The sequence below is a fragment of the Theobroma cacao genome, chromosome 1, assembly GCF_053813885.1.
Source record: "Theobroma cacao isolate CCN51 chromosome 1, ASM5381388v1, whole genome shotgun sequence".
Classification (NCBI taxonomy): domain Eukaryota; kingdom Viridiplantae; phylum Streptophyta; class Magnoliopsida; order Malvales; family Malvaceae; genus Theobroma; species Theobroma cacao.
In genome coordinates this window covers 1,098,842-1,115,670 of record NC_142639.1, presented here as the reverse complement: position 1 = coordinate 1,115,670, position 16,829 = coordinate 1,098,842, and the positions used below count along the sequence as shown (strand labels likewise).

Sequence of the window (16,829 nt, the reverse complement as noted above, 5' to 3'; positions counted from 1 at the left end):
CACATTATAGTTAGATTATTACACGCCGTATACAAAAATATATGACATGCCATGGTTATGTTGTTACACACTATGTACAAAAACATATGACACGTCATGGTTAGGTTGTTACATACTATGTACAAAAACATGTAACGTGCCATGGTTAGGTTGTTATACGTCATATTCAAAATCATTTTGTTATACTTTAATACTTAAAATGATGTTATTACTTACTAACCAAAACTTAAAATCTTCTCAACTCTCTTCATTTCTTTTATTTTTTTGACAATATGACACCGATTAAAGTGTTTCTAACATGTTTTCATAGATCAAAACATAAATTTTCTTATCTAAAACACCTATTTCGACTACAAATAAAAAAAATTTCTTTGAAAATCTAAATTTATAAATTTCAAATTTTTGAGTTTATTGGTGTATAGGTTTCGAATTGATCCAATTAAAAACTATTTTAAACATATGTGATCATTTTTACCATTTTAGTTTTATCTAAAACACTTAAAAATAAAAAATTTCAAATAAACATCTACCTAAGCACATCAAAACTATTACTTAGTGTCTTGAAAGTGCAAGAAAAATAAATCTAAAAATGCGAGAGAGAAATCAGAACATAGCAGATGAATGCTGAAGAGAGAAATCGATAAAATTAAAAAGGGTGGAATGATAAGAGAGAAAAATTTAAAACACAAATGAAGAAAAAATTATGATTAATGGTTTAATTTATTTGAAATAATTTGAAAAGTATATTCATCAAATTATGGCTAAATATAATTAAAAATAATTAAATTTATTTTAATAATTATTTTTAAAATAACTTTATTAAAGAAAAGTTACTTCTTATAATTTTCTCTACGCTGAATCCTACTTTAATTCTCCCAATGAAGAGGTTTAAGGAAGGGAGGTTGTGTCGTATATCACGTCCTGTCCTGGTCAACGCAAAAAACTACCAATCTCACACGTTACCAACAACGTTGCCCTAACCTCAAGATGCCCTGTTTCTGTTGGTCCGTGCTTGCTCACTTATTTAGCCAGCATTTTCAGTTTCAAAACAAAACACTTTTTAAGCCTCTTTCCCGATGTAGATACCACCCCTTTCCTCTCTTCAGCCACTTCCTTTACCATCTTCTCCCCCTTCCTCTCTTTGAAGGCTATAGCCTATTTGCACCCACCCACAGCTCTCTTAGCTATAGCTGCCTAGCTCTCTCAATCTTGCCTTTTAAGAGTTTTCACGGGAGAAAAAGAGACGATGGGTCGTGGGAAGATCGAGATCAAGAAGATTGAGAACACTACCAACAGACAGGTGACCTATTCCAAGCGGAGAAACGGTATTTTCAAGAAAGCCCAAGAGCTCACTGTTCTGTGTGATGCCAAGGTTTCCCTCATCATGTTCTCCAGCTCTGGAAAATTCCACGAGTTCATCAGCCCTAATATCTCGTATACTCAACCATCTCTGTCTCTTCTCTTTTTTTTCTTTTCTATCCATATATGTATGCCTGTAAGAAATGATATGGTTTTTCTTTTTCTTTTGTTTTAACTTAGGACGAAGACCTTTTTTGATCTATATCAAAAGACTTTAGGGATTGATCTCTGGAGCTCCCACTATGAGGTCAGTACTCTCTCTCTCTCTCTCTCTCTCTCTCTCTCTCTCTCTAATGTTTACAGCAGTGCTAGATCTGTAATTGTATGACTTCACATGTTTTGGCAGAAAATGCAAGAAAACTACAGAAGGCTGAAGGAGATCAACAACAGGCTCAGGAGAGAGATCAGGTAAAGAGAGTGCTTGATAATTTTATCAAAACCTAGGGTTCTTTTTTGGCAGTAAAAGTTTGCTTTTCCAAGGCTTTTTTTGTAGCAAAGTTGATCAGGGTATGTATGCTTTCAGCAGGCAAAGGATTGGTGAAGATTTGGACGATCTTAACATCAAGGAACTGCAAGCTCTTGAGGCAAAGATGGCTTCGTCCTTGGAGGCTGTACGTCAGAGAAAGGTTTGAAATTACTGGATTTTTTTTGTTGTACCAAAAATGGATACATATATCTTAGGTTTTCGTTTCTTTCATACTTATATATTCGTTTATTTTTCTTAATATTAAGGTGAAAAAAGAAATGCTGAGAGTTCTAATTGAAAGGGTTCATACATCTTTTAGCCAAGGTTAAGTTTAATTAAATTTTGGTTATGTAAAGCACTTCTGGGTCATCCTCTGAACTCCCCCATTTCCAAGCTTTCATCATTTTGGTAAACCTTGAAATCCTCAACTCCACCCTAGCTCCCAAACTCCTCCATTTGGAAAGCAAGGAGCAAGAACCACATTGAAAAGTTACTCTTCTCTTTTGGAGTGATTTCTCTTCACTGTTTCCTTCTAGTTTGGGGAAAAAAAGGGGGTTCATGATGCATTTTAGCCCGGTCCTGTAACTATTCTTCATCACATTTGGCTCTAAATAGCTGATCAAACCGAAAGGGGATTGTAAATTGAATCATGAAACTAACAGCCTCAGTTGGTTTGTTTTCTTCACAGTACCATGTCATTAAAACCCAAACCGACACATACAAGAAGAAGGTTAGTTCATTGAACAGCATACATTATAACTTCTTTCTTTGATCTAATTCAATTTAAGTTCCTGCTAATTTCTGGACTGAGGGCTGCTGCTCTTTTCTGCATTTTGCAGGTAAGGAACTTGGAGCAAAGACATGCAAATCTTGTGCTCGACCTGGTAAGAATCTTTGGGTTGAATTTGCTTTCTTTATCCACCGAGGAATTAGTAGATTTTGTTAACAATACTGATGTTATTTCTTTTTTGTTGTTGGAATGGATTCATTGAAGGAGGCAAAGCTTGAGGATGGAATGGTTGAAAACGAAGCATATTATGAATCATCAATGGGGCTGGCAAATGGAGCCTCTAACTTATATGCTCTTCGCCTGCACCAAAACCACCAGGCTAATCTTCTTCACCATGGGGGCAGATTTGGACCCAATGACCTGCGCCTTGCTTAGATGGTGGTTCCCTCCCTAGCTAGGTCACCTTTTCCAATTTCTCGGACAATGAATATTGCTAACTAAGATAAACTAGGAAAAAATAATTCAGAGTTATACCAAGAAATCTCTACAGACATATCCTATCTCTTTCTTATTTGCTCACAGCATGAACGGTCTGAAAGTAGTAAGAGTCTCATTGCCTTAATTCTGTGACAACTTGGTGCAACTGTGTGCCCTTTTGATGTAATATCTAAACTTATATGTTTGTTGTATTTGCATTTTATTAAACTCTTAATACTTATCCTAATGTTGCTTATGTTATCATAATAAAAAATTATGTAAGGATCCGTCACTTGTGTGGACTATAAAATTTTGATCGATTTTACACAATTCATGATTATGATTGATTAATTACAATACAATAATTGTAAGAAACATACTAACAATTCAATTTCCCGATACATGTGTTGGATTTGTGAAGCCAGACGGTATATGGTAACAAATAATTAATTAATTTCAATTATATGAGCTTAATTATCAATCTCACCAAAGGATTTGAAGTGATAATTAACGCCTATGAGCTATTGAAGTACTATCCTTTTATTCAATTTATTGAGAAATAACTAGTAAATATTTTTATATATGCCGCGGAACTATTTAATCGTGTTTTTTTATTTATAAATCCAATTTTATTATGAGATTCATTAAAAAAAATTACTTTAATTAACATCAAAGTTTCCTTATAGTATTGTCCATTATACAATATAACTAGCAGAGTACGTTGGAACTCTTTGTAGTAATAGCGATTTCTCCTTTTTACCCCTTTCAAAACAGCACCTTAGTGTAACTACATTATGCATGGATGTGCAATATAATCAAAATATTAAACATAACTACAAAAAAAGAAAAATAAAACTTGGCCAACGAACTATAATTAATTTATTAATTTTTTTTAATTTAAATTTTGTCTATCAAGTTTTTTTATGTATATAAAAAAAGGAAACATTTTGACAAAAAAAAATTTTCTTACAATAACGTGAGTGTTACAAAATTTCATATCGAATATATAAGAGAAAGATATTGGACTTACAAACGTTTGACAAAAAAATATCAAATCAAATCCAAATTCGATTCAGATATCATTTTAAGCGTTCTAATAAATGGCATAAAAATGACTCGACCCGTTACGAGAACTCGTGAATTCAAATAGAGCAAATGTTACGAAATCCAATACGAATGGGTAAGCGAGGGGTTCAAAGTTTATGAGCACGAGTGTTACGTACTTTAATTGATTAACATTTTTGAAAGAAAATAATGATCTCATGACATGGGCATGAAATCGCTTCGATTTAAAAATCTAGATCCAAGTCCAGACAAGTTCTTGAGATGTGGATAAAAACTGGCCCAATCAAGATTGGAACTGAGCCAAAGAATTTAAACGGAATCATACGTTTCTCGAGGGCCCTGATTGTAATTTCACAAGCGCGTGACAGCGTTCCCCGCGACCCCCGCGTTTTTGAAAGAATTTCGTGGGATTCGTCCGTTTCTCATACTGAAGGGAGTGAAGGAGCTTTCTCAAGTTCCCTCTTCACACACACCCAAAAAAAAAAAAAGGAAAAAAGGGAAAATTCAAACCTCATTTCCATGGCGGATCCCTCAATTCCACAATCCAAACAAAAACTAAACCGTTAACCGTTAAATCTTTTAATTTTCTTTTTAAAATTTCTAAATTCGTTTCCATTTTTCGTAAATCCAACCACTCCAAAAAAGAAATTCAAAAATTCAATTTCCATGTCAGCTCTGGCTGCCCCAGTTCCTTCTTCGTGGATCCCTGAAGACGATCTCTTATTAAAGAACGCCGTTGAGGTAAGCTCTCTATTCTTATTTTTAACTCAATTTTTCTCAGAATTCAATCTTATTTAATTTTCCTATTTTTTACAACCTTAAAAGGAAGAAAAAACCTAAGGTTACTGCGCATTAATGATTTTCTGATTTTTTTAATTTATATTTTAAATTTGGTAATTACAGTCCGGTGCTTCATTGGAAGCACTAGCTAAAGGTGCGGTTCGATTTTCACGAAAGTTTACGGTTAGAGAATTGCAAGATCGATGGCGTTCTTTACTTTATGATCCTGTTATTTCTGCTCAAGCATCTGCTCGAATGATTGAGGTTGAATTATCTGCTCCTAATTTGTATTTGAAATCAAGTAAATTTGATAATTCTGTTGAAAATGGAAGTGCTAAACGAAAATTGGAAAGTGTTAGAAGATTGTATTATGCTATGAGGAAGAGAACCTGTAACCAACTTGTAACTAACTCTAGTGATGTTAGTTTCCTTGGATCACCCAATGGGAATGATTGCGTCGATAATAGAGGCTGCTGTGAGGAGGCTGTAGGACCCGGCAAGGGTTTTATCCAAAGCCAATTTGGATTCTCTGAGTTAGGGGTGCATAATGGATCAAAAGAGGATGATTTGAAAGTAACTTTGAAGAAGGATTGCTTTAGTGGTAAGGTTGAGAATCTTGAACAGAATGATGTGCATAAGGGGTCTCCTCATGTCATTGGTGAGGTTTCAGTTGAATTTGGACATCCCTCTGATGTTGAGGGAATCAAGCCTTACTCAATGGGATATTCATCACCTCAGCCAGATATGCCTCTGTGGAAAACAATGGAAGATGTTCCAGCAGCTGTAATGCCTATAAATGGCGGCCCCGGAGATAAAGGCCAGGGTGCAGAAGGTACTATTGTGCATCCTGAAGATGTGGATGGTAAGAAAGGATGCTCATCTGGATATGATATTGTTCCTTCAGATCTGATGTTAAAAGATGGCTATGAAATGAATAATTCTTCTGCTATCTCTGGTGGAGATTTAGCAGATACAGATGCTCTGTTAAACTTTGATGGTGACACAATGGATAGATCTTGTTATGATAGTGTGAATTCGCTTTTGTTGAATTCTCCTAATGATGTTCATGAAGATGATACATCAAAGGCTAAAGAACCGGAGACATTAGTTGCAGATATGTGTCCTGGTAAATCAGAAGCTGCCTGTCCTGCAAAATTGGATGAAATTCCTGATCAACTGTCACATTCTGGACAGGGTGAGCAGCTAGGTATATCCTGTCTGGAAATCAATTTGCCTTCATCTACATCGATGTCAAATCCTCATTCTCCTGAACTTCATGTGGAAGTGATTTGCTGCATGTTGAACAGTGAGGACCCTGAAATCCCATGCAACGATGATGTTCTCTTTGATAAAGCTTTTGCTTTATCTGTAACGGAAAAATGTCAAAATGTGGGTGGTGACCAGGCTTCATCCTTTGCAAACCCAAAGGAAAATAAAGAAGAACTGAGCTTTTTAGAGACAGAAGATAACCTTGCTCAATGTTTTACTGCTCCCAAGATGGTAGGACTAGATGTTTTGTCAGAATCTAGTCAGGGTGTCAAATCTGAGATTCATGATGGTCAATGTCATATGACTTCCAGACAAGTTCTAAATTCCCTGGTCAACCCATGTAGGTACAAAGCAGCACAAGCATTTCCCAATTTTGCTGCAGATGAGGCAGCAAAGGAAGAGCCATCACATGAATGCAATTACAAAGATATGCCGCTATATACAGAATCCAGTTCCATTGTAGATACTGTTTTGGAACCTGAAGCAAACCCGTCAACATCTGATCGGGTAGAACATGAAAGCAATGATGATGTTCCTAACTTTTCTGATGTTGAAGCCATGGTAAATCTTGACAATTATGTTCATTAGAGGGAATTTTTTCTTTTTGTTGTCATCAGTATTCATTATCTCTGGGCATTTAAATAACAATCTTTTGATGTTCACTTTCAGATACTTGATATGGATTTATGTCCCAATGATTCTGACTCTTTCATTAGTAGAGAAGGTATGAAGTTCAATTTGCATTAACAATGGTTTAGTTATGGTTTAACCCATATGAGCAGAGTGAAAATTAATCTGTGTGCTATTCACTTGAAAAACTGTTTGCACATGTTGATTAGTTTTCTATGAATCTCTAGTCTCTAGATATCAAGATGAGCATGCCAAGAGGACAATCATTAGGTTGGAACAGTGCACTCGGTCTGCTATGCAAAGAGATATTGCATCTCGAGGAGCACTTGCTGTCTTCTATGGCCATCATATGAAACACTACATTAAGCAAACTGAGGTACGCTATTTTAGCTATGCTTATTTTTTATTTCATTATTTTACACTGCAGTATGCTGGTAATTGACTTGTTCCTTCTCATTTCTGGAGAAGATTTTATTCTTTTGTTGGGAATGATACTTAATGGGCTTTTGTCTTCTCAATTCCTTTGCCTAAACACTTTGGTGTTTCCCTTGATTTTATCACTCTAATTTTTGGTTAGATTGGTGGTGAAAATGCATATGTTTTTCCTTTTCCTTTTTATAGTTCAATGTATGAAGGTGCAGAAGTTTGCACTGCATAGAAATTATAGGTGGAGCTTTATATGTATTGATTTTGTATTGCCTAGTTAGCACTGATTTCTTGGCTTGAGACATGTAAGATTGTTTTTCTAGTGCAAGCACTCCCTGCTTTGCAGGTTATACTTGGCAGGGCAACCATGGATGTGGATGTTGATATTGACTTAGGAAGAGAAGGGAGTGCCAACAAGATATCTAGACGGCAGGTGGGATATTTTGATTTCCTTGATACAGTTACTTTGCATTTCTTTTGCTGTTTGTTTGTCCTAAGGACAGTACCCAGAGGAGGGTGAGGAAGATTGAACCTTGGACGTGCAACTTTTCACCCCTCAAGGGGTCCTGACCACCTTGCCAAAAGCTTGTGGTCAGCTGTTTTGGGTACTTGCATTTACTATTAGTTGCAAATATTTCCCCTTTTGTTAGAACTAATCTACAAACAGAAGAGCACAAGTTACATTATGACATGGATGTGGTTATCTTTTCAAGGTAGGTTCTGTATGTGTTATGAGGTCAATTGTCTTTGCAGTGGAAATGACCAAAGAAAATGATTAGTACTTGGAGAGAGAAAGATAGCACGATTACTATTACTACAGAAGTAGAAGGCGACTAGAATGCTACAAGCACTCACTCTTTAACTCTTTTAAGAAAGGATGGTATTGGGTGACCTTCTGTGTTGTATCATATTATTAGAATTCGATTTGTCAGTGGAAACCTTTAGAATTAAATCCATACATTGAAATAACAGAGGCATACTTTAAGGCACCATAAAATCAAAATTAGAAGGATAAACTGCTAAATTTACTGCTTTTAAGATATCCTTTTTAGATTTGTTTGCTCATATACTGCTATCAGATGTATATGAGAATAATTATTCTCATTATTTCTACTAGGCACTTATAAAAATGGAGGAAGATGGTTCCTTCTCTTTGAAGAATCTTGGCAAGAGTTCAATATTTTTAAATGGGAAAGAAGTTTCTACTGGACAGCTGATGGGTCTTGGTTCAAGTAGTTTGATTGAGGTAGGTGTCTTCGCATTTGAAATGGCTGATATCCTTGTGGGTGGGCCCCTTCCAATTCCTTGCTATTTCAGTTGTCCAGCTTTTTTGCGTTCTTGAATTCTATTTGGTGATCATAAGAGATTGCACCTATATGATGTACACTGACAGAGCTAGTTGACATATTCTTTTTCTTTTTTCTTTTTTGGCAGATTAGGGACATGGCTTTTGTCTTTGAAACAAACCATAGTTATGTGAAGCGGTATCTGGCAAAAAACTCCCAGAAAAACCAAGAAAAGAAAACCCACTTTGAATGGTCAGGAGCTGAAGAGGGTATCGCATGAATAGGAAGATCTTCTCAAGGGTACCTTTTAAAACACCCTACCTCCTTTTGTAAGTTAATTTTGTTTTCTATAATTAAAACAGTATTCAAGGCTACCCTTAATGATAGGAGCATATGTCCAGATAATTACGTATCAGGTTTTACTGTTATATACACTGCTGACCTTATGTATATAAAAGTAGTAGTTGATTCCTCACTTTTAAAGTAGAGGAAAAAATAAATCAAAGAATTTTTTATTAAGTAGTTATGCCTGATTACAATCGATTCTCTTCCGATCATCATTTACCTTTAATGAAATAGAAATCGACGTTTAATGTTTCTCAAAGTTGACTACAGTTTATGGCAGCGAAAGTGAGCAAAAAATGTTGTGGCTGTTGCCATCATTATTCTGTTTGGGTGACATAGGGATCGTACTCCATGCATCGAGTCCTTCCTTGTCTGAATCCTGGTCCAGTGCCAGCGATTCCTTGCTTTCTGCATATGATCTAACATATATCTTTGTTGTTGTTCGTAAACTTTTACTTGCATTGTGCTTTGAAGTTTTCATTGCTCTAATTTTTCTATCAAAGGTGAAACCAAAATTACTCGTTACTGACTTCTTTGCATGAATTGTAAATAAGAAGTTGGTCCACCATTTTCGAGAGTTTGTCTGATCTCGCAGCCTCGTACATTCTTGGGCTATTAGATGCAGCAGAATTACTTGCTCGCCCCTCCAAAAGTGAGAAAGTTTGACAAATCTCTAAATGGTATGTGTCTACTTCATCATTGACTTGGTGAACTTTTTCTGTTAATATTCTTTCATCTTCTTGAAATGACCGGGCACCAAGTCTTAATAACACTAACAATAATGTTTAATAATGGGACCCAAAATCAAGAAAGTAAGATCACCTAGCAAAGCAACCTAGCAATGAAAGCCTTTAGAAATTCGTTGACAACCAACAATCTGGCAAATGTGTTGGGTGTACCTAATGCCTAATGGGAGAATCTACATTCTGGAAATGGCATGGCTTTACCTGGTTACCTGTAATCAATTGTTAACCGAGTGGACCAGACACCCACCAACTAGGAAAGTCCTAACAGGAGCATCAAGTAGATGCCACCATGGTTTGGCGCTTGGCTTTTGATTCCATAGACTAGTTTTTTGCCTTCTTAGTGAACAACATAATTTTTCTTTGATTTTAAAATATATCAAACTAATTAGAAACTTGTTTTTAGTTTTGATTTTAACTAGTTTTGAGTATGTAGCTTTCCCTTTCAATTAAAGGCATTGGGGGCCTTTTTTTTTTTCATGTTAGGGAAGAGGACATCACTCCTTGCAAGTAGTGCCCCAATGTTAAGCTAAAGTGAAGCACAAATTCTGAACAGAAGTTATTACTCATTAAATTCTTGGGGTAGTGATAATGAATCTGGAAGTGACACATTAGCACTCACCATGCGCCATGTTCCTCCAGCAATTTTTTTTTTAGAAAAATGGAAAAAAAAAAAGAGAGGAAAAGTTAATAATCTTTTGTGTAAAAATAAAAGCGATGTTGTTGCCAAAAAGAAAAACTTTCATGTTCTTCATGTACTTGGCAGCATGCAATGAATAAAGGTTTGAAGATCAGATCATGTCACAGAAAGATTTCTCTATTTATTAGTGTCACGTTTTTCTATTTTCTTATAGCTATGAATGCAATGCAGCAGAAGAACTCTCTCTGTAAAAAAAAAAAAAGAAAAAGAAAATCATCCGTACATTTGACAATCAAATCCAAAGTGATAATAATAATAATCAACCCACGAAATTAACATCGATTTTTTTTAATTTCTTTCATTAGTTTCATCCTATTCTTTCCTTGATAATTATAATAAAAAATTGTGGTAAGTTTATATATGACGAGATTAACATTGTCTCTTTAAAAATTAATTTATTAAGAGGTATATATATTTGTGTTTATAAGTGGAAGACTCTTTTATCGTATCAACTATTGAATTTTCCCACATCTCTCTTAATTCATAATATCTTTATTGTAAATCGAGTCACCTTGATTATTCTATTTGTTGCAGTGCTTGACGCAATACGGGAATCGAATCCGAAATGATTTTGATATTACTTTACCAAACCTGGTATGCTCTCGAAATTGAGTTGAAATTAATCTTAATACCATTTTGTTACGATAATTATGGTTTTTTTCCCCCAAAACTAACTTATCAAAGCGTTCAACACCCGTATTAATGAAATCAAGAACCTTCTCTTGCCGTATTTGGTGCCGAATTCAATAACACAGACACTAGACGAAAATTAACAAGGAATAAGACAGCTCAAATCTGGCACCAAACGTCACAGTATAATCATTCAAGGTGTCGACATTGCAAGCTTTAGAACAAAAACATGAAAATGAAAGCTTCCTCTCTCTCTTACCAAAACATTCAAATGATCCAAATTTAAATACGGGCATAACAGAGCATTCTGACACTTGCCCGTGAATCCACTCACGGAAAGATCTCTATTTCTCTATTCTCTCACCCCTCAAAGTGGCAGAAACGTACTCCAAAACCCACCTCCCACTTGTCTACCCCTGCTTTCTGCTCTACTCGCTTCTGTCTGTGCCATAGTTTTTCTCTTTCTAAATGGACGGCCCTGATTAACTCGGTATTTCATGCTCTTTCATGATTAATCTCTGTAACTAAGCCAAGCTTCCTTTTATCTTCTTCTTCTTCATTACCAGCTGAACTGCCCTTACAATTCCCTAGTGAAAAATAAGAAATGGGTGCTTTTAATTTCTTTGTTTCTTCGCTTGTTATGTTGGTTGTTGTTACAAGACTTTTACCCGGAGCAGAGTCCAAGACGTATTGGGGAGATATACAGGCGTTGGAACAACTGAAAAATGGAGTCGACCGTAACTCGGTGAATCCTGGTTCTTGCTTGAGTTCGTGGGACTTTACAGCAGACCCATGCGACAGCCTCTTCAGTGAACGTTTCACCTGTGGTTTCAGGTGCGACCTTACGGTTTCTGGGTTAAGCCGAGTTACGGAAGTTAGTCTTGACTCAGCTGGGTACGCTGGTTCTCTCTCTTCCGCTTCCTGGAACCTCCCTTACTTACAAATTCTTGACCTGTCAAACAATTTCTTCTCCGGGTGGATTCCAGGGTCACTCTCCAACCTGACTCGGTTAACTCGACTCGGTCTTTCGAGGAACACATTATCCGGTGAGATACCTGCCTCGATTGGGGCGTTGTCGAGCCTTGAAGAACTGTACCTCGATAACAACAACCTTCAAGGACCTATTCCTACGACTTTCAATGGTCTTGTTAGCCTGAAAAGGCTCGAAATTCAAACAAACAACCTCTCTGGTGAGTTGCCCGAGCTGGGTTCACTCAAGAACCTTTATTTTCTTGATGCAAGCAACAATGCCATTTCTGGGTATCTCCCTACGACGTTCCCTCCTTCACTGGTCCAAATCTCCATGAGAAACAACAAGATTGAAGGCACCATCCCTCAAAGTCTCAAATATCTGAGCTTTTTGCAAGTATTGGACCTGAGTCACAACGAACTCACCGATTCAGTCCCTTATTTCGTTTTTAACCACCAATCTCTCCAACAACTCACTCTCGCATTCAACTCCTTTACGTCTGTACAATCTCCTCCTACTCTAGGCACCCAAAGTGAGCTCATTGCTGTTGATTTGAGCAACAACGGGCTCCAAGGCTGGTTGCCTCCCTTCTTGCCACTATTGCCAAAGCTGTCAGCTTTATCCCTGGAAAACAATAAGTTCTCGGGCATGATCCCAGCCCAGTACGCATTGAAAACGATCCTGCCTGGATCCGGAATTGCCCCTTTTGCAAGGCTTTTGCTTGGAGGGAACTACTTGTTCGGACCAATTCCGGGGCCCTTGCTGTCTCTCAAACCAGATACTGCAAATGTCAGTCTTGCTGACAACTGCTTGATAAGGTGTCCACTGCGTTTCTTTTTCTGCCAAGGTGCTGACCAGAAATCTTCAATGGAATGTAAGAGATTTAGCCCTGTAATCCCTTGAATTACTATGCAATTATTTACAGCAATGTTTTTTAGTAGAATACATTCTCCCTCATTTTGTTCCTTTTGGGTTATCTCCTTCCACCATTCTTCTCTGTTAGTGTCGGTTTCTCAGTGGGAAACCCAAATTTTCCTTTTAACTTAATGGACTTAGCAATCATGGGAGTGAAAGGTTCTACAACAGAACATGATCAAAATGAAAATCAAAATCAAATGTACTAGATTTTTTATGTCTATTCTCTGACAAATGTATGTTTTGCCCACGTGGTGTTATGGGACGTGGGGTATACGCGCATAAAAAACAGAGCTTGGGTCCTGCTTGCCCTTTAGGCTCAGCTAGGTCCCCCCTTTGGGCCCAAATGAGAGGCCGTATTGCACCATTTTGTGGCTTGGATGGCATTGGTAAAAACCCAAAGTATTGCACCATTGCATCCATGTTTTTAGTACCACAAATCTGCCTTGGATCAGGAAAACAAGAGGAAGTTTCCCTTTCTGGAAACCCAGTTAGTTACCCAAATAAACATTTACTATGGACAAGAGACTTTCTTTGCCACAGTGTTGGATTTTGTTTAGGGAAAATGAATGATCCAAAGAACTAAAGCAGTAAGCAGAGTCCAAAGTACCTGTCCAGACATAGTATTCCTTCGTTTTCTTCTTCTTCTCCCTAAAAACATTTAATGGTTTGCAGCAGATGAAATTACATAACTGAAAGGAGTACGTAAAAGGTGAAATTACATAACTAAAAGGTGTACAAAAGTGTTTCTCAATCAAGGTACAAAATTATTTATAATTTTGCGGTGAGCGTGGATCGAACACGCGACCTTCAGATCTTCAGTCTGACGCTCTCCCAACTGAGCTATCCCCGCTTGAATTTTGAAGAAGTTTCTCATTACTTTTGTTAAACGTCCTGAATTAGGGATAAATCCCCTAGACCAACAGTACTTTTAGCTTAGACAATGCCATTATCCCATGTTCAAGCCTGCAAAAAAGTATCGGTTTACTTGTACTTTATCAATTTTGTAAGTTTTGGGACGTTATAATGTGACTATTTACTATGTTAAACATGTTGCAAATTTAATGTTCTTCCTTTTACACTGCCTAACTTCATGAGATTCATCAGCATGGCCATAAAAATCAATTACCAAGTTTCTATAATCCAGGCCACCGATGCTTATCGGGATGGAGCCTATGACTGTCGCATGTTGAGGTCCCACTCCCATTGAAAATGGTAGCACCTATTCATTTTGACAAGTGGGCTGAGCCTAGACAAGTGGGATCAAGCTTGTATCATATCTGCTCACAGAACCAACCCACTCACCTCATGCTAAACACTGCAATCATTTTTTTTTTCCCTACATCCTTCGTTCAAAAGCAAAGCTAAGCTGTTGTTCATCATGCTTCAGTTTATAAAATAGACAAGCTATTTAATGCAAGGCCAGGTAGTATTATAAGCTATTTTGGTGAGTCTGTAACCTGAGCAGCCGCGTCTTCCAGGTTGGCCAGCAATTCAATGCAAGGAATTTTAAAATGGTTACAGTGTTGTACGATGCAATTGGGTTGATATGCCCATGAATCCATGAGGTATGGTAACGGCATGATTGTTGACCAGGAGGGCTGATATCCGTTAATATTCCTTCACGGAAATGCGCATTAATCACATGACAGCACTGTTCTCAACATCTTGCCAATTCTGCCTACTTGCCTCACAGTCAAAGAATATAAGCTTGGAACTTCAGGTCTTTGATCTCAAAACCATCAATGGAGATTTCAGTTCATAACAACATCTTTTCTCTGCTTCGTTTGCTCTTATTCTCACTGTCCTTCTCAATCTCACCACCTGCCTGTGAGGCGTGCCATGAAGTGGACAGAGAAGCTTTGCTTGGATACAAGCGCAGCATCACAGCTGACCCTTCAGAACTGTTGCAATCATGGGTACATTCCTCTGATTGCTGCGCCTCCTGGAAAGGGGTCGCTTGCAATTCTGCTGGCAGGGTGGTGAATGTCACACGTCAAGGCCTTGTTTGGGACAGTGACTTCATTGTAGATACGTTCATGAATGGAACTTTATCTCCTTCCCTTGGAAACCTATCATTTCTTCAAGTTCTAGACCTTAGCAATCTCAAAAACTTGAAAGGACCAATGCCACCAGAATTAGGCAAGTTATCGCATCTTACTCTTCTTTTTCTAGATTCAAACCAGCTTACAGGGTCGATACCAGTGACATTCAAGCACTTCTCTCGGCTGGAAAAGCTTTATCTTAGCAACAACAAGATTTCTGGTGTTATACCTTCACCTGTCATTGGATCCTTAAAATCACTGACCGAACTGGGTCTTTCAGGAAACCGATTTGCAGGATCAATACCTGCAACAATTGGCAAGTTGGTTTTGTTGGCAAAGCTTGATATTCACGGAAACAAACTTTCTGGTAGTTTGCCTACAACTATTGGCAAGCTTAAGAACCTCAAATCTCTTGACTTATCTGAAAATCAGATAACAGGAAGCATTCCGAAAACCATTGGTGGACTTTCAGCATTAGAACTCCTATATCTCAATCAGAACCAGATTACAGGATGTATTCCTTCTTCAATATCCGGTCTTATCTCTCTGCAGTTTTGCCGCATATCAGAAAACAAGCTGACAGGAAGTTTGCCCCCATCCATTGGTGAGCTCCCAAATATTCAGAGGCTAATTCTTCAGAACAACAAGCTCACCGGGAAACTACCGGCTACAATCGGACATCTTGTCACTCTTACTGAAATATACCTCTCCAACAACCGTTTCACAGGCAAGATTCCTTCAAGTTTCGGTAACTTGCAAAACCTTCAAACACTAGATTTATCAAGAAACAATCTCTCTGGTCAACTTTCTGCTCAGCTGGTCAAATTGCAGAACTTACAGACATTGGATCTGTCATTTAATCCTCTGGGACTAAATAGCATACCAAAGTGGTTTGCTAAATTGAATCCTTTTCGGCTCATATTAGCCAAAACTGGGATTAGAGGATCACTTCCAAGGTGGTTATCTTCTACATCCATTTCCACTCTAGATTTATCAGGCAATGCATTGACGGGGAAACTACCACCTTGGATTGGTAACATGACCAGCCTTTCTTTTCTCAATTTATCAAACAATGGTCTTCACTCATCGATCCCAGCTGAATTCAAGAATCTTAGGCGTCTAATGGATCTTGATCTCCATTCAAACAAGTTCTCTGGTCACCTGGATACAATTTTCTTGAAAGAAACTGTTGACCCTTTAGGCCATTTTAACTCAATTGATCTTTCTGACAATATGTTCACTGGTCCTATTAGTGAATCCATCGTAGAGAGAACTGCAATGAACTCTATAACATCACTTGTTCTCTCATTCAATCCGCTAAAAGGATCAATACCAAAATCCTTAGGGAAATTGAGTGAGCTGCAAATCCTGAAGCTGGTAAGCAATGGGCTTTCAGGGAAGATACCGGTGGAGCTTGGTGATGCCACGAAATTGACCACAATTTTGCTTTCAAGGAACAAGTTGAGCGGTGCCATCCCATGGAAGCTGCTCAATTTGAAAGACCTCAAGGAATTTGATGTGTCAGATAATCAATTAAGTGGCAAGATTCCCCCACATAAAGCCACAATCCCTGCATCTGCATTTATGGATAATCCTGGCTTGTGTGGCGCCCCCCTTCCTCCTTGTAAACATTCATAGTATTTTCAACAAAGAATTTCATTTTAGAATTCTTTTCTCTTTTTTGAATTGTTCTTAGCATTTATCCATTGTTATTCACATGATAAGTTGCAATTCTTTGTTCATGTTTGTATGTTCATGAATGGAAAATAATGTGGTCTTTGCCAGGAATTTCAATTTTCAATAGAACTATTTGGTCTTAAAGGCTATGTATGTGCTTTCTACCTCTATCCATGAGTATCATCAGGACCCCAATTTTTCATTTCTTTTCTTAGGAGTGAAGAAAGAATATCAGGACCCAAAATGTAAAAGGTCCATCCCTACTCTATAACATAAAAAAGTAGCAAGATCCCATCACTCAAACTCCATTTCCCCC

The 16,829-nt window shown here is 37.5% G+C and overlaps 3 protein-coding genes, 1 non-coding gene and 1 pseudogene across 6 annotated transcripts; 4 read left to right on the top strand and 1 right to left on the bottom strand.

Annotated features, from left to right (window-relative positions):
- The first annotated feature begins 1,122 nt into the window (after positions 1 to 1,122).
- On the top strand, positions 1,123 to 3,246 carry LOC18610825 (agamous-like MADS-box protein TM6). 2 transcript variants are annotated; one of them, XM_007046713.3, is made up of 7 exons: positions 1,123 to 1,434; positions 1,540 to 1,606; positions 1,706 to 1,767; positions 1,883 to 1,985; positions 2,514 to 2,555; positions 2,665 to 2,709; positions 2,820 to 3,246. In XM_007046713.3, exons 1-7 carry the CDS (start codon positions 1,247 to 1,249, stop codon positions 2,988 to 2,990), a joined length of 678 nt encoding a protein of 225 aa, XP_007046775.2. In that variant the 5' UTR covers positions 1,123 to 1,246; the 3' UTR covers positions 2,991 to 3,246. The 2 variants fall into 2 exon arrangements, with proteins under 2 accessions (XP_007046775.2, XP_007046776.2); XM_007046714.3 differs by having other exon boundaries at positions 1,886 to 1,985; positions 2,820 to 3,135.
- A 1,260-nt stretch (positions 3,247 to 4,506) lies between these two features.
- On the top strand, positions 4,507 to 10,924 carry LOC18610824 (uncharacterized; annotated as a pseudogene). Its single transcript, XR_016025447.1, has 8 exons — positions 4,507 to 4,838; positions 5,001 to 6,707; positions 6,816 to 6,870; positions 7,004 to 7,152; positions 7,549 to 7,635; positions 8,320 to 8,448; positions 8,637 to 9,513; positions 10,811 to 10,924. The product of XR_016025447.1 is annotated as an uncharacterized LOC18610824 (transcript).
- LOC18610822 (uncharacterized) lies at positions 9,448 to 16,620 on the top strand. Its single transcript, XM_018115322.2, has 3 exons — positions 9,448 to 9,513; positions 10,811 to 10,870; positions 14,273 to 16,620. Exon 3 carries the CDS (start codon positions 14,537 to 14,539, stop codon positions 16,472 to 16,474), a length of 1,938 nt encoding a protein of 645 aa, XP_017970811.2. The 5' UTR covers positions 9,448 to 9,513; positions 10,811 to 10,870; positions 14,273 to 14,536; the 3' UTR covers positions 16,475 to 16,620.
- Positions 11,071 to 12,852, top strand: LOC18610823 (uncharacterized). The gene has a single exon (XM_007046707.3). The coding sequence runs from the start codon at positions 11,511 to 11,513 to the stop codon at positions 12,777 to 12,779; it is 1,269 nt and encodes a 422-aa protein (XP_007046769.3). The 5' UTR covers positions 11,071 to 11,510; the 3' UTR covers positions 12,780 to 12,852.
- TRNAF-GAA (transfer RNA phenylalanine (anticodon GAA)) lies at positions 13,572 to 13,644 on the bottom strand. The gene has a single exon. It is a non-coding gene; the product is annotated as a tRNA-Phe (tRNA).
- Positions 16,621 to 16,829: the final 209 nt, after the last annotated feature.

Bases quoted from the DNA above. Each gene is read 5' to 3' on its own strand.
- LOC18610825 (XM_007046713.3), top strand. From the start codon at position 1,247: ATGGGTCGTGGGAAGATCGAGATCAAGAAGATTGAGAACACTACCAAC. The intron at 1,768-1,882 runs GTAAAGAGAGTG...GTATGCTTTCAG, and splicing joins AGGCTCAGGAGAGAGATCAG to CAGGCAAAGGATTGGTGAAG. The intron at 1,986-2,513 runs GTTTGAAATTAC...TTTTCTTCACAG, and splicing joins AGGCTGTACGTCAGAGAAAG to TACCATGTCATTAAAACCCA.
- LOC18610823 (XM_007046707.3), top strand. From the start codon at position 11,511: ATGGGTGCTTTTAATTTCTTTGTTTCTTCGCTTGTTATGTTGGTTGTT.
- LOC18610822 (XM_018115322.2), top strand. From the start codon at position 14,537: ATGGAGATTTCAGTTCATAACAACATCTTTTCTCTGCTTCGTTTGCTC.